Source organism: Cherax quadricarinatus, chromosome 61 (assembly GCF_038502225.1).
Source record: "Cherax quadricarinatus isolate ZL_2023a chromosome 61, ASM3850222v1, whole genome shotgun sequence".
Taxonomy (NCBI): Eukaryota; Metazoa; Arthropoda; class Malacostraca; order Decapoda; family Parastacidae; genus Cherax; species Cherax quadricarinatus.
In genome coordinates, this window is record NC_091352.1 from 6958690 (window position 1) to 6977595 (window position 18906).

Here is an 18906-nt window from a genome sequence, read left to right on the forward strand (position 1 = left end):
TATTTTGAAGGCTGTCATCCCCTCCCATCCACAGCCAACACTAAAAAATGGCTAATCTTCAGGAAATATTGAATATGACATCTACATGCATTACAGAGAAGGCAAAGTAAATTATACAGGTCATGGCAGACAAAAATTTTGTTACTACTACTACTATTACTACTACAGATGCCACTTTTTCAACTTCCTTAGAAAGCTTCTTCACCGGCCATACCTGAGGCTTATACCATCATTATACCTAATTATCTCATCTTGATCTACAGTGTTTTTTAAGCATATGTTCCATTGGCTAAGAATCAAATATCATGAAGTCACAAATACCGAAGCTAATTTAAGGTTGGATTAAAAATAAAAAGTCTTAGCTTGTTTATTCTCATACCAATTTTTATTTCTTATAACCACAGCTGGACCTCCTGCCACGAGCCCTCTCGAACTTGCGTCCCTTGCTGCGTACCAAGGGTTTGGTGTGACTGTGAGGAAGACCTGGAGCAGGACCAAATCTTTTGCATGCTTCACGTGCATTACGTTTACCTGTACACACAATGAAATGAATTATAACAAAGTTAAACTTCAATACAATATAAATTCAGAACATGCTCTATACCAGGGGTACTTTATGGATAGCCATGAAGATTATTATTATTATAATAAAAAAGAAGCGCTAAGCCACAAGGACTATACAGCGCTGCAGGGCAGGAAGGAAGCGAGGGCATCAGGTGGCAAAAGGGAGATGGATGAGTAATAGGTTACGGATGACAGCGGGGTAGTGGATGGTGAAAGGGTAAAGGGCAGCAAGAGACTGAACTAGAAAGGGTTGAGGGGAGTGTGAAAAGTATCATCAGAGTTTGTGGAGTAAATCAGTCATTGTCAAGAAGTCAATGAGAGAGTCAGGATTAAAGGAGGGTCCATCAGCAAGAAGGGAAGGTAAAGAGAGAGTAGTAGAACGAAGACGACGTTGGAAGTAAATTCTGCGTGCTCGTTGATAGAGAGGGCAGTCTAACAGAATGTGGCTAATCGATACTGGAACTTGACACTGCTCACAGAGAGGAACAGGGTGCCTCTCCATGAGATACCCATGAGTAAGACGAGTGTGGCCAATGCGAAGGCGGGAGAGTGGGGTCTCCCAACCTCGGCACTGATGACAAGAAGACGGCCAGTAACCTATGCTCGGTTTAATAGAATGAAGTTTGTTACCGAGCAGAGTTGACCAACGTTACTGCCAACGGGTGCGAAGGTGGGTAGCTATTGCAGCAAAATAGTCCAGAAATGGAACACCTCGATAGGAAATTGGTAGGTCATGTACTGCTGACCGCGCAGCAGTGTCTGCCTGTTCATTGCCCTGTACGTCGACATGACCAGGGACCCAACAAAAAACAATATCTTTATGTTTGGTAGAGATACGGCGTAGCCAAAGTTGGATACGGAGAACTAGGGGATGAGATGTATCAAATTTTCGTATAGCCTGTAGAGCACTAAGGGAGTCTGAGACTACTACAAATGATGACACAGGCATAGATGCAATACGAATAAGTGCCGCAAGAATGGCATACAGTTCAGCAGTAAAAATGCTAGCTGAAGATAGTAAATGCCCCCACACGACGCTGTCCGGAAACACTGCTGCGAATCCGACGCCGTCTGAAGACTTAGAGCCATCTGTGTACACAGCGGTGGCATGAGAATGGGAGTGGAAGTGATCAAGAAAAAGAGAGCGGGAAGCCACCGTAGGCAGTTGAGCTTTCGAGCAAGGGAGTGAGAAAGAACAGACCCGAACAGCTGGAACTTCCCAGGGGGGTAGGGAAAAGTGAGATGCTACATGAACATATAAAGGTGGTAACTGAAGGGAACACAAGAGTGAATGTAGGCGAAGAGAAAAGGGACGGAGCAAACAGGGGCGGCGAACGAATAAAGAATGTCTACTAATATCGGTGACCATTCTATAAATGGAAGGATTGTGTAGATCGTGAGAGCGTACATAGTAGCGAAGGCAATGGGCATCACGGCGATCAGACAAGGATGGAACATTCGCTTCTGTATAGAGGCTCTCAACAGGGGAAGAGCGAAAAGCACCAAGGCACAAACGTAATCCTTGGTGATGGATAGAGTTAAGGCTAGAGAGAGTAGCAGGAGAGGCCGCGGAATAAATCTGGTCACCATAATCGAGTTTCGATAAAACGAGGGCTGAATGTAGGCGAAGCAGAGTTCGACGATCAGCTCCCCAGGAAAGATGAGCAAGGGTTTTAAGAAGGTTTAGCCGGCTGTGACAAGCTGCCTTCAGAGAGGTAATGCGAGGTTTCCAGGATAACCTACGGTCAAAGAGAAGGCCTAGAAATCTGACTATCACGTTCGGGGATACGGGAGCCATAGAGATACAAAGGATGATCGGAGATAACAGAGCGTCTAGTGAAAGTAATTTGGTGAGTTTTGGTACTTGAAAATTTAAACCCATGCGTGGTGGCCCAAGTGGAAACACGGTCGACCGCATGCTGGAGAGAAACTGCAATAAGATGACAGTCAGCGCCTGCACAAGCAATAGCGAAGTCATCAACATAGAGTGATGACCAAATATTGGGTGGAAGAACAGAGGCCAAATCATTTATAGCAAGGAGAAAAGTGTTGTGCTTAGAACACATCCCTGAGGGACACCTTCAGCTTGGACAAAGTCCGGGGAAAGAACATTATTGGCTCGAACACGGATATGTCTGTCAGTTAAAAAGTTCTTAAGGAAGGATGGTAGATTCCCTCGGAGGCCTAAGGAATGGGCCTGGGCCAAAATATTGTACCTCCAAGTTGTGTCATATGCCTTCTCAAGGTCAAAAAATATGGCAATAACTGAGTGATTATTCGCAAAGGCATTACGAACATACGTATCCAAGCGTAGTAAGGGGTCTATGGTAGAACGACCCTTACGAAAGCCATATTGACTAGCGGAGAGACTGTTGTGTGTCTCTAAATACCACATTAAACGTCGATTTACGAAACGTTCCATCACTTTGCAAACTGCACTAGTAAGAGCGATGGGACGATAGTGGGAGGCATCATGTCCTGTAGTACCTGGTTTGCGGAAAGAGAGAACAATGGCAGATTTCCACAGCTGGGGAAGAACTCCTTGTGCCCAAATAAGATTGAAGAGGTGTAAGAGGACTACAAGGGCTGACCGATGTAAATGTTGTAACATACGAATATGAATGTCGTCAGGCCCAGCTGCCGATGATCGGCAAGCTGAGAGCGTTGCCTCTAATTCTTGAAGTGTAAAAGGCACATTATACTGTTCTTCTCTGAGAGAAAAAAAGTCCAAGGGTACTAACTCTCTGGCAGACTTTGAGGAAAGAAACGAGGGGCATAGATGGAGCCCTCGGGAAATACGGACCAGATGTGTGCCAAGTTCAATGGCAACGTCGAGAGGGTTTGCTACATCAACACCAGCGACCCATAGAACAGGAGCCGGGTCAGGAGAGTATTTACCACTCAATTTCCTCACTTTTTTCCAGACTGCACTCATAGAAGAAGCAGAGGTGATGGTGGAAACATAGTCTCGCCAACAAGTGCGTTTAGCTTCACGGATGACACGGCGAGCGATTGCACGCTTCTGCTTAAAATCAAGAAGTCTCTCAGCGGTTCTATTGTACCGGTACCTGCCCCATGCAGCGCGTTTCAAACGTACTGCACGAGCACAAGCAGAAGACCACCAAGGCACGCACTTCTGAGAATGCCTGCCTGAGGTTTGGGGTATAGAATGAGAAGCTGCGGAATAAACCGACGTCGAGAAGATGTGTACTAGCTCATCAATGGAGGATGAAGAAGGAACCTCACGAAAAGCAGTGAGGTGTGAGTAATGATCCCAATTTGCCCGATCAAATTGCCAGCGAGGGCTACAGAAAGGTGGTGAATAGGAAGGAGAAGTAAGAATGATCGGAAAATGATCGCTGTCATGTAAGTCCGGTAGAACAGACCAGGTGAAGTCTAGTGCAGTGGAGGAAGAGCAGACTGATAGATCGATGCAAGAGAGAGTATGAGTACGAGGATCAAAATGGGTGGGAGTACCCGTATTTAAAACATGGAGGGGGTGAGAGGCGAGAAAAGCCTCCAACTGGATGCCACGTGAGTCACAATGAGACCCCCCCCAGAGGAAAAGGTGGGCATTAAAATCACCAAGTAACAGAAGTGGTGGCGGTAAGGATGAAACAAGAAAGGTAAAGTCTGGGATAGAAAATGCTCGAGAAGGAGAGAGATATAAAGAACATATTGTAAACCACTTATTCAAGTGGATACGGGCTGCAGTGTAATGCAGCGAGGTATGGACAAATAGTTGACAGTACGGAATATCATTGCGTAGAAGAAGGGCACTTTCATTAAAGGTCCCATCTGAGAAAGGATCCGAAGAATACAACAAATTATAGCCTGAGATAGGTTGGAAAACAGCCGAGTGTAATTTTGGTTCTTGTAAGCAAGCACCAACAGGGGAAAACCTGGAAAGCAACATCTGAAGCTCACCCCGATTACCCCTGAGGCCGCGGATATTCCACTGTAAATAGGCCATGATTGGGGATGAAGAAAATACCAGGAATCTGTAGGTAAAGGCACCTACGGACTAGAGGGGTTAGAAAAGTCAACGTGTGGTGGCATTGGAAGACGTTCAAGTAGCGAAGGAATGGAGCGTTGCGAAGAATGGGGTTGTGAAGATGGAGGAGAGGGAAGAGAAGGAACAGGAAGTGAATCAGTTTCCATTGAAGGTTTAGTCTCTGCAATATATTCTGAAATGGCTTCAAGTGTTTCTGAATTCAAAGATGTATGGGAGACCATATTGGAGATAGAAGGAGGAGGGCGAGTAAAGATTAGGACAGTAATGGACTGTACCAAAGTAGAGGGGGAGGGAAGAGTGTAAGGGACTGGAGATGAAGTGTGGGGGGGGGGGGGGGGGACAGAAGAGGCAGAAACCTGGGAGGTGGCAGAAGAGGGAGAAACTTGGGAGGGGACGGGGGTGGAAGGCATAGTACGAGGAGGAGGGTGAATCTCCACACTTGTAATAGAGCCAGAGAGAGGGGAAGAACTAGGTACAGAGACTGGAAAGGTAAAGTGTGGAGGTGGAAGAAGGGAAGGAAGGGGCAAAGAAGATTTGAGCAATGTGGATTTTTTGGACTTCTGAGAAGTAGAGGGGCGATTGGTATTAGGTGTCGTACGAGGTCTTGTCGATACTGGGGCTTGTGAGGAAGGACGCGAAGATGTGAGAACAGACTGAGTTGTAGTCGGGACGTCAGAGCCAAGGACAGCAAAAGGATTAGATGCCGGAATGGCTATGGGAGGGGTAACAACAGAGGAGCCTGCAGAAGATGGGACCCCAGAAGTGGGGTGATGTTTGGAAACACGAGAATAAGAAACACGGGGTAGTCTCCCTTGGAGGCAGAGATGAGTAACTGCCATAGCATAAGGGAGACCTTCTGCCTCTTTGAGGCAACGGATTTCACGTTCATTTAAGTAGACCTGGCAACGGCGGGAGTACGAAGGGTGAGCTTCATTACAATTAAGGCAAGATGGAAGTTGACTGCAAGATGTATTAGAATGGTCGTCGGCACCACAGACTGGGCATTCGGCCATAGATCTGCAATATTTCGCTGGGTGACCAAAACGCCAGCAATTTCTACATTGTTGCGGTGTAGGTATCACCTTTCGAACTTGTAACCGATGTCCCGCGACATATACAGAGGACGGGAGTTCTCGGCTGTCAAAAGTTAAACGAGCCACATTGCAAGGGTAACGTCTCCGCCCCCGGGCAGGAAGGACATAAGTGTCTACTTTGAGGATTGGGAGATCCTGGAGTTCCAGCTGTTCAAAAATGTCATTGCCACGTGACTGAAAATTCTGTTGGACTATGGTATGGGGCAGAATGACAGTACCACTACAAGAATTGAGAGAAAGATGTTTTTCGATAGTGATATTCGAAAGGAGAGAAAGATCATGAGCTTGGGTAGCATTCTGGACAGTGACGATGCGCGTACCGCTCTTGAGAGCATGAAATGAAATATCTCTACCAACATGACGCAGGAGCGCTTTGCCAATACTATGGTCAGAAAGGTAGGCAGAAGAAGAAGTCGGTCTTAAAGTAAAGAATTTAGTCCATTGTGTGGTCCGAAACTGAGCGTGGAGAGGGAGTGCTTGACGTGTCGGTCTTTTCTGAGTAGAATGGGAAGGTAACGAAGGAGCATCATCAGGAGATTGACGTTGGCGTTTAGGAGTAGGACCGGAGTTGGTCCGGCATGAAATGGGCGGGTGATTCGAAAATTGCCGTACCGTAGAGGGAGAAGCCGGAAGCATAGTCAAAGGAGAGCGGAGTTCAGACAATCGAAGGAGTCAGTCGAAGCCCCGGTACCTGAAGCGGGTGAGGAAACAGCACCAGCAAGAGGTACAGGGGCATCAGGAGTGTCCGAAGAGTGGTCTAAACACAAGGCAGGGTCAGAATGGGGTGCGGTATCAAGAAGGGGCCCGGGGGTAGCGGGTTCATGGATTGGGTTCTCCATGGTTAGGTTACTCCTTTGCCTTTTGTTTTTAAGAAAAAAAAAAGAAAGAAGAAAAGAAAATAAAAATAAAAAAAGAATAAAAAAAGGGGGGAGCGGGGAGGAATAGTTCCCAGGAGGAATGAAAGGGCCGGAAATCTCCCTCCACGCCCAAGAGGACCTCAGCACCGCTAGTAGCGCAGATGCAGCATGGAACCCGTGCCATACCCTACCCTTCATGCCAGTAAACCAGCAATCCGGGATAGCAACCTCACATCTGCCGAGCTACCTCGGTGGACAAAAGAGAGGGCGGCCGGATATCCGCCACAAAGCATACCTCCTTCGGCCACCACCCCCGGAATCCGAAAGGTGGCTTCCAGAGATACACCCGTCGCCCGAAAGATACCCAAAGCTACTCCGGGATACTGGAGAGGGATCGGGACATCCCCAGGCGATCCAGATTCCACGGCAAACTATGCCACCGCCAAGAACCTCAACGTAATGGGATGGACCCCGGTGTCCTTTCCCCTACCTAGGAACTAGCACGCCTCTGGGAGAAATCCCAAAGGCCAAAAAGAGGAAGGGCAAAAGGGAGGGGTGGGGAGGAGGAGGAGGAGGAATGGAAAAAGGGGAGGATGGGGAGGATGGGATAGGGGAGGGGAGAATGGGGGGTAATTAGGTTCGGTCTGAGGAAGAAGACCGACAGGTCTAATTCCTCAGACCAAGAGCCTCTTCACCACACCTAGGAGCCCCCCTTGAAGAGGCATTTTACACACAGAAACCACAAAACATAGGTACTACTTTATTTATAGTACAGCCTCTCCTCACTTAGCAACATACTCGTTTACCGATGACTCAGACTTACGACAGGCTCTCTGACCAGCATGCATACCTGAATAATGTATATCAGAGCTGATTTCCTCTATTCTGCTTTATTACAATATACAGTACACTACTATATAAACATTTAAATGGTGCAAAGGTGACATTAAAACAATATCAAAGATGGTTGACAAACCCACTATGTACCATTATTGTATGCTCCTCACTTAGCAACGAATTCATTTACCGATGTGGTCTTAGGAACGGAACTTCATTGTTAACCCTTTGACTGTCACGGCTGTATATATACGTCTTACGAGGTACCATGTTTGACGTATATATACTCATAAATTCTAGCGGCTTCAAATCAAGCAGGAGAAAGCTGGTAGGCCCACATGTGAAAGAATGGGTCTGTGTGGTCAGTGTGCACCATATAAAAAAAATCCTGGAGCACGCAGTGCATAATGAGAAAAAAAAAACCGACAGTTTTTTTTAATTAAAATGCCGACTTTGTGGTCTATTTTCGTATAGTATTTATTGTTGTATTCTCGTTTTCTTGGTCTCATTTGATAGAATGGAAAACATATTATAGAAATAGAGGTGATTTTGATTGATTTTACTATAAAAAGAACCTAGAAATGGAGCTCAAAGTTGGGGAAATGTTTGATTTTTGCCAATGTTCAAAAGTAAACAAATGATGCCATTGTCCAATAAATGTCCAACTAGCCATTCTAATATGCAGTCATGAATGGGTTGATGTTATTTATACAATTATTACAGTATTGCAGTAGTCTGCATAATAGTAAGTCTTCTATTTTTTGTTTGAATAAAAATTCAAAATAGAAAGCAATAGTAATATTAGAGGGGCCTGGAGACATGACTGATGAGCAAAGAAAATGTTATTTTAGAGCCAGGAATGTCTGCATTGTTCATTCTGGACCTTATTTTGAAATTGTCATATTTTTTAGTTTTCGTGAAATTGGCCAAATTGCAAATTTCTGACCACATTATTAGGTAGTTGAAATCGGTAAATGGGCAGTTTCTTGTACTCAATCGATAGAAAAAATAGAGTTCTAAAGAAATAGCTATGAGTTTGGGCGACTGGAATAATGGAATTAGCTGAAAATAGGGCTCAAAGTGGGCGAAATCGCCGATTTGTAAACAGCGCTGAGGTCGCTAACTTTGCGAGAGAATAATTCCGTCAGTTTTCCATCAAATTTCGTTTTTTTTTGTGTCATTACAATCGGGAAAAGATTCTCTATCATTTCATAAGAAAAAATATTTTTTTTTTTTTTTTAAATTTTGCGACACCAGGAGACACTTCAGGATTGGGGGTTGCAACAGTCAAAGGGTTAAGTGAGGAGAGGCTGTATTTTAATGCAATTTGTATACAGTTCAATCCAGAAGATCATGTTGAGTCATTGACCTTCCAACCGCTCTGCAATTTTCCTTTATCTCTGCGTAATAACTAGTCATGCTATTAAAACATGACTGCAGTGTTAAGGGACAATAAAGCAAAAGAAGAAAAAAAAAAAAGCCCGTTTTCCAACGAACAAACCCATATAGCAGGGGTCGGCAACCCCCAGCCTACATCCAGCCCATGTGAGGTTTTCATCCAGCCCGCCAACTTAACACCTGGACACAAATTATCTAATTAGTATCAAATACAGGTGCATTAGTTCACTTCAAGGTTAAGCAGTCCCTGAAAAAGTTCCTTCGTACCCTCCCTCAGAATTTTTCATTTGAGTTTGTTGTCTGGTGGCAAAATAACTCTACAGTAAGTATCTGCATTTGATAATAATTTTTATTTAATCATTTATGATAAATTGTGTTAAGTATTATTAGAATTAGACCAAAATTGGTTTAAAAAACTAATGACAACACTGTGTGAGAATTTTTTTTTTAAATTACATTTAATAACATGGCCCTCCTCCGAGAGACTGCATAGGTGTCTGGCCCCCCTCTCCAAAAAGGTTGCTGCCTCCTGCCATACAGGATGTATGAGGCTTTGCACAACAAAAACAAAGAATTCAAACGATAGGGAAAACTTTGCTAGTTTTGCTTAAGCTATGAAGCCCAAGTTACTACACTTTGTTATGGGGTTTAGTTTCACACATACAGTAAGTAAACAAAATGTAGATTCACTTTTGTGAAAACAAAAATTAACATATCTGAATGTGAGCAAAGTTATCCAAAGATATCCTTCTGTATGAAATTAATTGGTTTTTGTGTACCCACAATCCTAACCCTTTAACTGTGTGCAACATTAATTTATGCATGGAGCCCAACTCCTTGCAACATATATACACATTTTTTAGTTTATTACATCAGCCATTTTCCCACCAAGGCAGGATGACCCAAAAAAGAAGAAACACTATCACCATCATTCATTCTATCACTGTCTTGTCAGAGGCATGCCTACACTACAGTTAAAAAACTAACACATTAACACCCCTACTTCAGAGTGCAGGTATTGCACTTCCAACACATTTGTGTTTGAATATACAGTGTGCCACTATTTTAGTACTTGGCTAAAGTGACTGGCTCACACACCACCTCATGCTCAGGAAAAATATAGGCCCATGCAAGTCCACACAATGCAGCATGGGTAAATAAAGTTATTTTCAATACTAGCTAACACTACCTCATTAGCAAATATACACAATGGCAATGACACAAGAATTTGACACCGGGAGAAATCAAGGGGATTTTGTTGCAAGGAAAAATGTGTACCAGTCAGGAAAGAAGAAAACTGCACACAACCAAAGAATGCAGATCCACATAACAGTATTACGCGAAGGAGTGTAATGCTACACAGCACATACTCCTTTCAGGCTAATCACACCTTTAAACAATTGTAATGCAAGATTTCCCTCTACAATGTTAAAAAAGGGCCAAAGAAACATGAAAAAATTATTTGTACCAATTTATACTGTATATTCCATTCAGGAATATGGCATACTATGCATCTTCATGTTCAAAGGACTAATACACCTTGACACACATTATTTAATAAGACAATAAATTAAATAGACACCAGAAACAGAGCTGTCTGGAGCAATTTTTCGAGTGACAGGAGTCCAGTGACTCGAGCTGGTCCTAGTGGCATTAAAAAACAAAAGGGAAGTAATCCCAGATAAAGACTTGGTACCTAAAGTTTTTATGGAAGGGGATTCTCCCTTCCAAACAACAGTGTTACTTCTCCATCCTCTCCCCTCCTCCTGTCTTCCATACACCAACAAGAGTCTTCAATGAAGTGTGATATTGTTTTATACTTAATTTCTCATTCTTTTCTATATGTAAATCTATATTTAATCTAAAAAAAACTAATTTTTGTTAATACTTTTGGGTGTTTGGAACGGATTAATTGGATTGACATTATTTCTCATGGAGAAAATGGTTTCGACATTCGTGAATTCCGACTTTTGGTAGACTCTGGAACAGATTAATCACGAAACTTGGAGGTCCACTGTATAATGTAATAAAACAGAATAGATGAAATCAGCTCTAATATACATTATTCAGGTATGCATACTGGTCAGAGAGCCTGTCAGAAGTCCGAGTCATCGGTAAATGAGTACGTCGCTAAGTGAGGAGAGGCTGTGCTCCTCAAAATAGGGAGGATTACACAGAGATATTTTTAATGGTTGGAAGATAATGATGAAAATCCTCGTTACCTGAGTAGTGATGCAGAAATTGCAAAATCAAGTTATTGGTTTCCCTGTAGATAAAGTGGATAGTGATGATGACAATATGGACATCACCAAAATTGTCAGCAGTACGAGATGTCTTGAAGTATTATTAAGCTTTTCACTTTGCTAAGGCTAGATTTTGCTTGGTTTACTATAACTATGTGCTATTAATCACAAACTCAAGTATCTATTGGCTTACTTTTTCTGTTGTACATGCAGAAATCAAGTCTGTGACACAGTATACCCAACTGAATAAAACACTGAAAACTTACCCTGGATGAGTAGTGTTTTTTTACCCAAGGGAGACCGACGAGCAAGGATATCAAATGTAATAATTTCTCCTCCAGCCTTTTCAATTCGGGCACGGGCACGTGCTGTTACACGTAAAGCACATATCTGAAACAAGTTTCATTAATTTCAAGTAATACATTTTATATATGAATTAAGGAACAGTACACTTTTGAAAACTAATCTTGCCTTCTACAGTAAGTCCTCATTTAATGTAGTTTTGTTGTGCACCCGATGTTTACATCAATTAGCCCATGGTAAAATCGGTTTCGTTATACGTCATTTCCCTTAAACTTGGTTTTCAAGAACCCATCGACGACATCATGTAAGGACTGGCTGTATTTTGTATTTATATATACATGACCTTACAATAAATAACAACTACTACAGATTTATTAAATCCCACACAGTAACCAAGGTACTGTACAGGTGCTCTTTGACTTACAATGCGGTTATGTTCCCACAAACCCATCAAAGTCGAATATGAATATGAAATGCTAAATAAGAAAATAAATGTCATTAAATAAACAAATAATTACTGTAACGAAATATCAGCCTTCATGCTGGGTAATTATCTCCAAAGTAATTACTTTTGCACTCTTGAAAAGTTGAAATATTGTAAAGTTGAGGAGCACCTGTATATCCCAGACTCCCCTTGGGGGTGGGGCTGCCCTTAGTTCTTGGCTTACATAACTGCTACATATATTAAGGAAGGTTTCAATGTACATATTGCTAAGGAGTATATTACCATCCCTTACAAATATAATAAGGAAAATATAGGACCAATAAATATCTTTGATAAAATGGTAGATAAAACAAGCTGCTTGATTTTATAGCTAACACCATACTTCATAAATAAAACACTAAATATAGTGAAGAGGACAATCTACCAAAGAAATAATTTATAGCAAATTATGAATATTTAACCTAGAATACAACAAAATTTATGAGTGGCAGTTCTGCACTACAATGCTTTACAATTTTGCTATTCAGAACTCCTGGATGATTTTTGCCTTCAATCCAATTAAGATCTATATTAGTTAATGTGCCTTGGTTATTTTCTTTACTTAGAATTAGACCCTTACATTTATCCACATTAAAAGGCATATGCCATTTTTTCTGGCTATCAGATTACCACAAGATACTGGCTAACCACTTCCATCCTCATTAATTATCAACTTCTTATAATAGTATAAAAATTGAGAATTAGTTCCCATTTTGCCAATTCACAATTACCCAATCAAATTCATCTAACTGCCCCACAGGAAGCACCAAACAAGCACTATTTTATTTGTAATATTTAAAAGTAAGTCTGTTTACAGTTCAATCCAGAAGGTCATGATAATAGTCATTGACCTTCCTAACGATCTGCAATTTTTCTTTATCCCTTGCGTAATAACTAGTCATGCTGTAAGAACATGACAGCAGTGTTAAGGGACAAAAAAAAAAAAAAAAAAAAAAAAAAAAAAAAAAAAAAAAAAAAAAAAAAAAAAAAAAAACTGTTGCCCCATGGACAAACTCACATATAAGATGTATGAGGCTTTGCTCGACAGAAAAGAATAGCACCAAATTCAAACAATGGAGAAAAATGCAGTAAAATTTCGCTTGAGCTATGAAGCTCAAGTTATTATACTTCATGACTCTGAGCCTAACTTGCAGATGGATAACAATTACAATACCGTCTCACTAACAGATGAAACAAAGTACTGTGGAATCTCGACACTCCAACTTAATTCGTTCCAGAAGGCTGTTCGAGTGCTGACCTGTTCGAATACCAAACATTTTTCCCAACCAATTTTCTTTGTTGGTTGTTATCACTAATCTTCTTAGGCCCCATGGTGACATGACAAAAAAAAAAAAAAAAAAAAAAAGAGAAACAAAACAGTTTACAGTGAAATTCTGGCAGATCATGTTTGTTTGGTCGAGTGCCGAGCAAACGGTCAACTACTAAGTGATTTCTTTTTACCAAACAATGCATTCAAATGCCGAACTGTTTGAGTAGGGAGCTGTTTAAGTACCAAGTTTCCACTGTAACTGATTCTTTCACCAACCTGGATTTTGGCCAAGGTGGCTCATTCTTTTCTGCCATAAAATGCCTTGTATATACTGTATATAGTCAGCTCTTTTATAAAGCTTCTCCATAGTGCGATTTTTTGTAAGCATGGTTGAAATAGCACATGAAAAGGTCAATTTTTTATGTACTTTTTTAATCATATTAACAATAAGTCACACTATACATGTACTGAGTAGCTTTTAAAAACAGTTGATTGTACATAAAACTTACTGTGAGTTTGGGGATCTTGAAGATGCGTACATCATCAGTGACAGTGCCAACAACACATATAATCTTTCCCTGGCGGCCAGGTTTCTTTGCAAGGCGCACAAGATGGGAGAGAGAGAGAGGTGGATGGTGAATGCGTGACATGAACAGTCTCTTCAAAACAATCTTGTTGAACTTGGAGTTGGTGCGACGTGCCAGAAAGCGGTAAAGCTGAAAAATCATATACATACATCTTAAAACCATTTCCTCTCAAGGTCAGTTGGAGTGTAAATTATATTAACAAATTACCCAACAATTTAATTCTAATCAGTCTGTGAATACCAATGTACTGCATTACTGACGAAACACCAATTTTCTGGCACCCTTGGTTCCTAGGCTTAGCCAGACCAACAGATGTCACATAATAATAATTCAACAATACACCTCTGACCCACCATGATCTGTTGGAAACTAAGCAGACATTAGTATAAATGAAAACAAGTTTATTATTTACTGTACTTATATGCTAAAAACTGCACAGAATCAACTGGGAGGTCTGGCTCCAGGTTGAGCCACCAGAGCAGGAAAATCAAAACAGTTCACAGATAAGTCACAGGTTGTTTGGTTAGGTTCCAAATAAAATAACTAAAGAGTGAACATAAAAATAAATATTTCCCCAAAGTTTAGTTATATAGCCTCTCCTCACTTAGCAATGTACTCGTTTACCGATGACGCATACTTATGATAGGCTCTTTGACCAGTATGCATACCTAAATAATGTATACTAGAGCTAATTTCCTCTATTCTGTATTACAATATACAGTACGCTACTGTATAAACATTTAAAAAATACTAAAAATGTAAGGTAAAAAAACACAAGTGCAAGCAAAGTGACATTTTATTGTGGCAACGTTTCGCTCTCCAGGAGCTAAACGTTGCCACAATAAAATGTCATTAGTTGTACCTGTGTCCTTTTACCTAACATAGTCGGTAATTCTACCAACACTGATAAACCAAGAATGCTATAAATGGTGCAAAGGTGATATTAAAACAATATCAAAGATGGTTGACACAAACCCACTACAATTACAGTATGCTCCTTGCTTTGCGACGAATTCGTTTACCAATACGGTCTTAGGAACGGAACTGCATCATTAAGTGAGAAGAGGCTGTATTAGAATGGCATCAAATGTGACATATTATTACTTACGGTGCATATCAGAATGTGTCAATAGGTTTACTACAGGTATATTGGGGAGATTTTGATGCTAGTACAGTGGACCCCCCGAGTTTCATGATTAATCCATTCCAGAGAGCCTGCTGAAAGTCGAAAATCACGAAACTTGAAACCATTTTCCCCATAAGAAATAATGGAAATAAAATTAATCCGTTCCAGACACCCAAAAATATTAAAAAATATTTTTTTTTCAAATTAAATAAAGATTTACATACTGAAAATAATCAGAAATCAAGTACATGCATATAAAAAATAACATTACACTTACCTTTACTGAAGACTTTTGGGTGGATGGAAGATGGGAGGAGGGGATAGGAAGGTGTACACTATTGTTTGGAAAGAGAATCTCCTTCCATTAGGAATTCAGGTAGCAAGTCCTCTTCTGCGGTTACTTCCCTTCTTTTAATGCCACTGGGAACAACTTGAGAGTCACTGGACCCCTGTCACACAAAATATGTTCCGAGAGGTCTGTTCCTGGCATTTCTTTACGATTTGCCTGATGTAGGACAAGTTTTTGTCACTGAACATGTTGCAGATATGGCTTGTTTCAGCTTGGTCAGGGTGATACTTTTCAACAAAACTTTGCAACTCATTCCACTTTGAACACATGTCCTTAATCACCGAAGAGGGCACCTCCTTCACTCTCTTTTCCTCCTCCTCTGAAGCAAGTTCCTCAGCTGTGGTCTGACGCTGTTCCAGTTGAAGCTCTTGCAGTTCGTCAGTGGTTAGCTCTTCCCTGTGGTCCTCCACCAACTCTTCCACATCCCCGTCACTCGCCTCCAACCCCATGGACTTGCCCAATGCCACACCTTCCACAACAGGCAGAGGGTCGGCAGGGTCAGGGTTTGCCTCAAACCCTTCAAAATCCCTCTGGATCATGTTCTTCGCTTTCTTTACCAAAGAGCTTGCACTAGCTTTCCTTGGGCCCATGGTGACTTATTTAGCAGTTGCAATCACAAAAAACAATGGATTATTATGTATGAACCCGCGGGGTGATGGTCACGTGTTGGAAAACAATGGCACACTGAGCGTGAATGGCGTGGGAGACTGGCTTCGTGTGCGCGGTGACGGGCGGACGGGTACCGGACGGTCGCCGAATCACGAGTCTAATCACAAAACTCGAGGCCAAATTTTGCTGAAAAAACTTGCCGAAAGTCGATGCTGCCGAAACTTGGGGGTCCACTGTACTTAAGTTCTGGGAGAGGTCTGACCAATCAGCAAGTCAGAGACACAAAATAAAATCCATATTCATTGTGCTGCAACCAATGAAGGTATGACTCACGAAATCGTAATGACACGATTGCAACCAAACCATACCACGGGCGGGGATAGAACCCGCAATCAGTCTCAAAATGAAGGTATGACACTGGAACTGTACTGTTCTCCATATAACATACACAACATAATCCTCTACGGCAATTTTTCCCAAAGAAAATAGGTTAAAAACAATGACATACACTTCAGTAGTCTGATATTTTCCTTTCCTTCCTTCTAGTGAAGAGGTCTCCCACACAAATTTAGCAAATTATTGGCAAGGACAGAAACTACCCTAAATATAAACCTAAATCAAATTACCAGAAAGCTGCCTGATGTCAGAGATTTGAAAACTTGGCAACTTTGCAGAATACAGTGTGATTATGATTATTTGCAGAAACAGATTACAGTTTGATACATTTGGATTTTGAAAGGATACTGGAATATCACTGATTTGGCTATAATTATGGATGATGAACAAATCCTCAAGGGCTGTCATTTGGTACAGAACTTTTTGTTTAGCTTAAAAAATATGTTGAAGATGCATGGATAAGAATGGATGGATGCAAGACCTACCAAGCATGGTCCAGTAGGTCTACTGTTGATAAAACAAGCCTGACCAGGAAATCTAGAAATTAGTTTGAAGATAGTAATGCATCTGTACAATGGTTCTGAAGCATATACATAGCATATTTCTAATGAATACCAGCTACCTCACTGACATTATCAAGTCAGTGATTGGTCAGATGTCTAAAATATTTTCCTACAGATTTAAATGCACTATATAAAAATTTAGCAAAATTATCAGCAGGTATAAACCTATAATGTAACCTTACCTAAAATAAACCTAAATCATGTTGGGTCACTTGTGGCTTAGTTGATAGCATCCTCAGGTCACTGCTCCCCAGCACATGGGAAATAATAATTTCTACAAGTACATGTAAGTTTATTCAGGTATACACAAATACAAGGTATACAGGTCTAGCTGACATCAATGACATACTACTATACAGAAAGCACCTTACTATGTAAAGCAATTCAGGCAAATTAGGTTAATTTTGTCCCAGGATGCAACCCACACCAGTCGACTAACACCCAGGTATCTACTTACTGCTAGGTGAACAGGGGCAGCAGGTGTCTTAAGGAAACACATCCTAATGTTTCCACCTGTACTAGGGTTCAAACCACGAACTTCGATGTGTTAGCCGAGTGCACTAGCTATAGAGCATGTTTCCTAACACCTGCTGCTCCTGTTAACCTAGCAATAAGTAGGTACCTGGGTGAGAATATTCAAGGACCCCAAAGGAAACAAGATTGTCCCTCAGTGAAGCATTAACTTTATTGGGTTATCCTGGGTGGCCAAGCCTGCCTCTTAGATAACTCAAGACAGGTGATTTCACTGGATACCTATTATGTAAATTTTATTAAAAACAAGTGCTAAACCAGTATGGGCCATTCAACACGGCTCCATTGTGTGAAAAATATTCAAAATGACAAATTTAAACTTGTGAGCCAACTGCAATGCTGCTCAATTGTTAGGTGAAAATATTACGCAACTTTTATGTACGCTTATTACAGTATTTTGCAGTTATATTATTTCTAATACTAGTAACTGTACGATGAAATGAACAAATTATACTGAAATACCTCCCTAAGCATCTCTTAGACCAATTCTCAAACCACTGTTATAGTATTAAATAAAGTCCAGAGTATAAAATTTCCACACTTTGAGTGCAGGTACTGGTAAAACATGCACTAACAACAACCAATAACACTAACCTTAACCAGAAGCCTCAAATAAACATCTTGTGACTTGGGCTTCCGCCTGATGACCTTTCGGTCATGTTTATGGGATATATCCTTACCCTGAAATGAAACAATCAATTAACAACCACGCTCGAGGAACCGCTCTACCATACCGCATCAGAAAATAACCCACAAAGTGAAGGACAAAGGAGATGAAAGAGGATTTTGCGTTGTAAGTGGAGTCAAGCCTCACCATTGCGACCAGAGGTTGTAGAGGAGGAGCTGAGCATTATGGGTAGTGTTGACACCACAACAACACCTACACCTTTACTATCTTATAAATATCACGTTTTAATTGTAATAATAAATTGTAACACTCCTAGAATAATACTTATAATAAAAAGAAGAAGACAGAAAAATTGTTTTAGTAAACGTTTATTGCGTTTGTGGTTATTTATCGCGCAAAATGTTTTGGGTAAGATGTGTACGGAGGAATACAGCCCCAATTATTATTATTATTATTATAATCAAGGGGGGAAGCGCTAAACCCAGAGGATTATACAGCGCCTGGGGGGGGATGTGGAAGGCATTCAGGCTTAATTCGGGGAACTGGAGCACAGATCCAATTCCCTAAATCAAGAGCCCCTCACCAACATCAAGGAACCTTCCTTGAGGGGATACAGCCCCAATAAAATTAATAAAATTAATAAAATTAATTTTATATTTGTTAATGGACATACAGAGAAGTTACATAGAAGTTTACAGTACATTTGATTACAATTTTTGCTTTTTTAAACAATAGTAAAAAGAGTAATTTGATACAAGTAATGTATTATACACATGTGTGTCTTCCTTCAAAACCAAATATAAACTTTGTAAGCTTGAAAAAACATTAGTAAAAAACTTATTTCCTTCCACTAGAAAATAAAAACGAATAAAATTTCACTCGTCAAGGTTTTATTATCATTATTTTGAGACGTATTTCTCACCATAGTCAGTGACGGAGCCAAAAATTTATATATGAGGTGTCATTATATAGGTTAGGGAGGCCTGTGTACTCACCTATTTGTGGTTGCAGGGGTCGAAACTTAGCTCCTGGCCCCGCCTCTTCACCGGCTG

The 18906-nt window shown here is 41.0% G+C and overlaps 1 protein-coding gene across 1 annotated transcript; it reads right to left on the reverse strand.

Annotated features, from left to right (window-relative positions):
• Positions 1-355: 355 nt before the first annotated feature.
• On the reverse strand, positions 356-18109 carry RpL18 (ribosomal protein L18). The gene is made up of 5 exons (XM_070098193.1): positions 18041-18109; positions 17821-17907; positions 13575-13781; positions 11275-11398; positions 356-531 (listed from the first exon to the last, which is right to left on the reverse strand). Exons 1-5 carry the CDS (start codon positions 18041-18043, stop codon positions 386-388), a joined length of 567 nt encoding a protein of 188 aa, XP_069954294.1. The 5' UTR covers positions 18044-18109; the 3' UTR covers positions 356-385.
• Between the last annotated feature and the right edge of the window lie 797 nt (positions 18110-18906).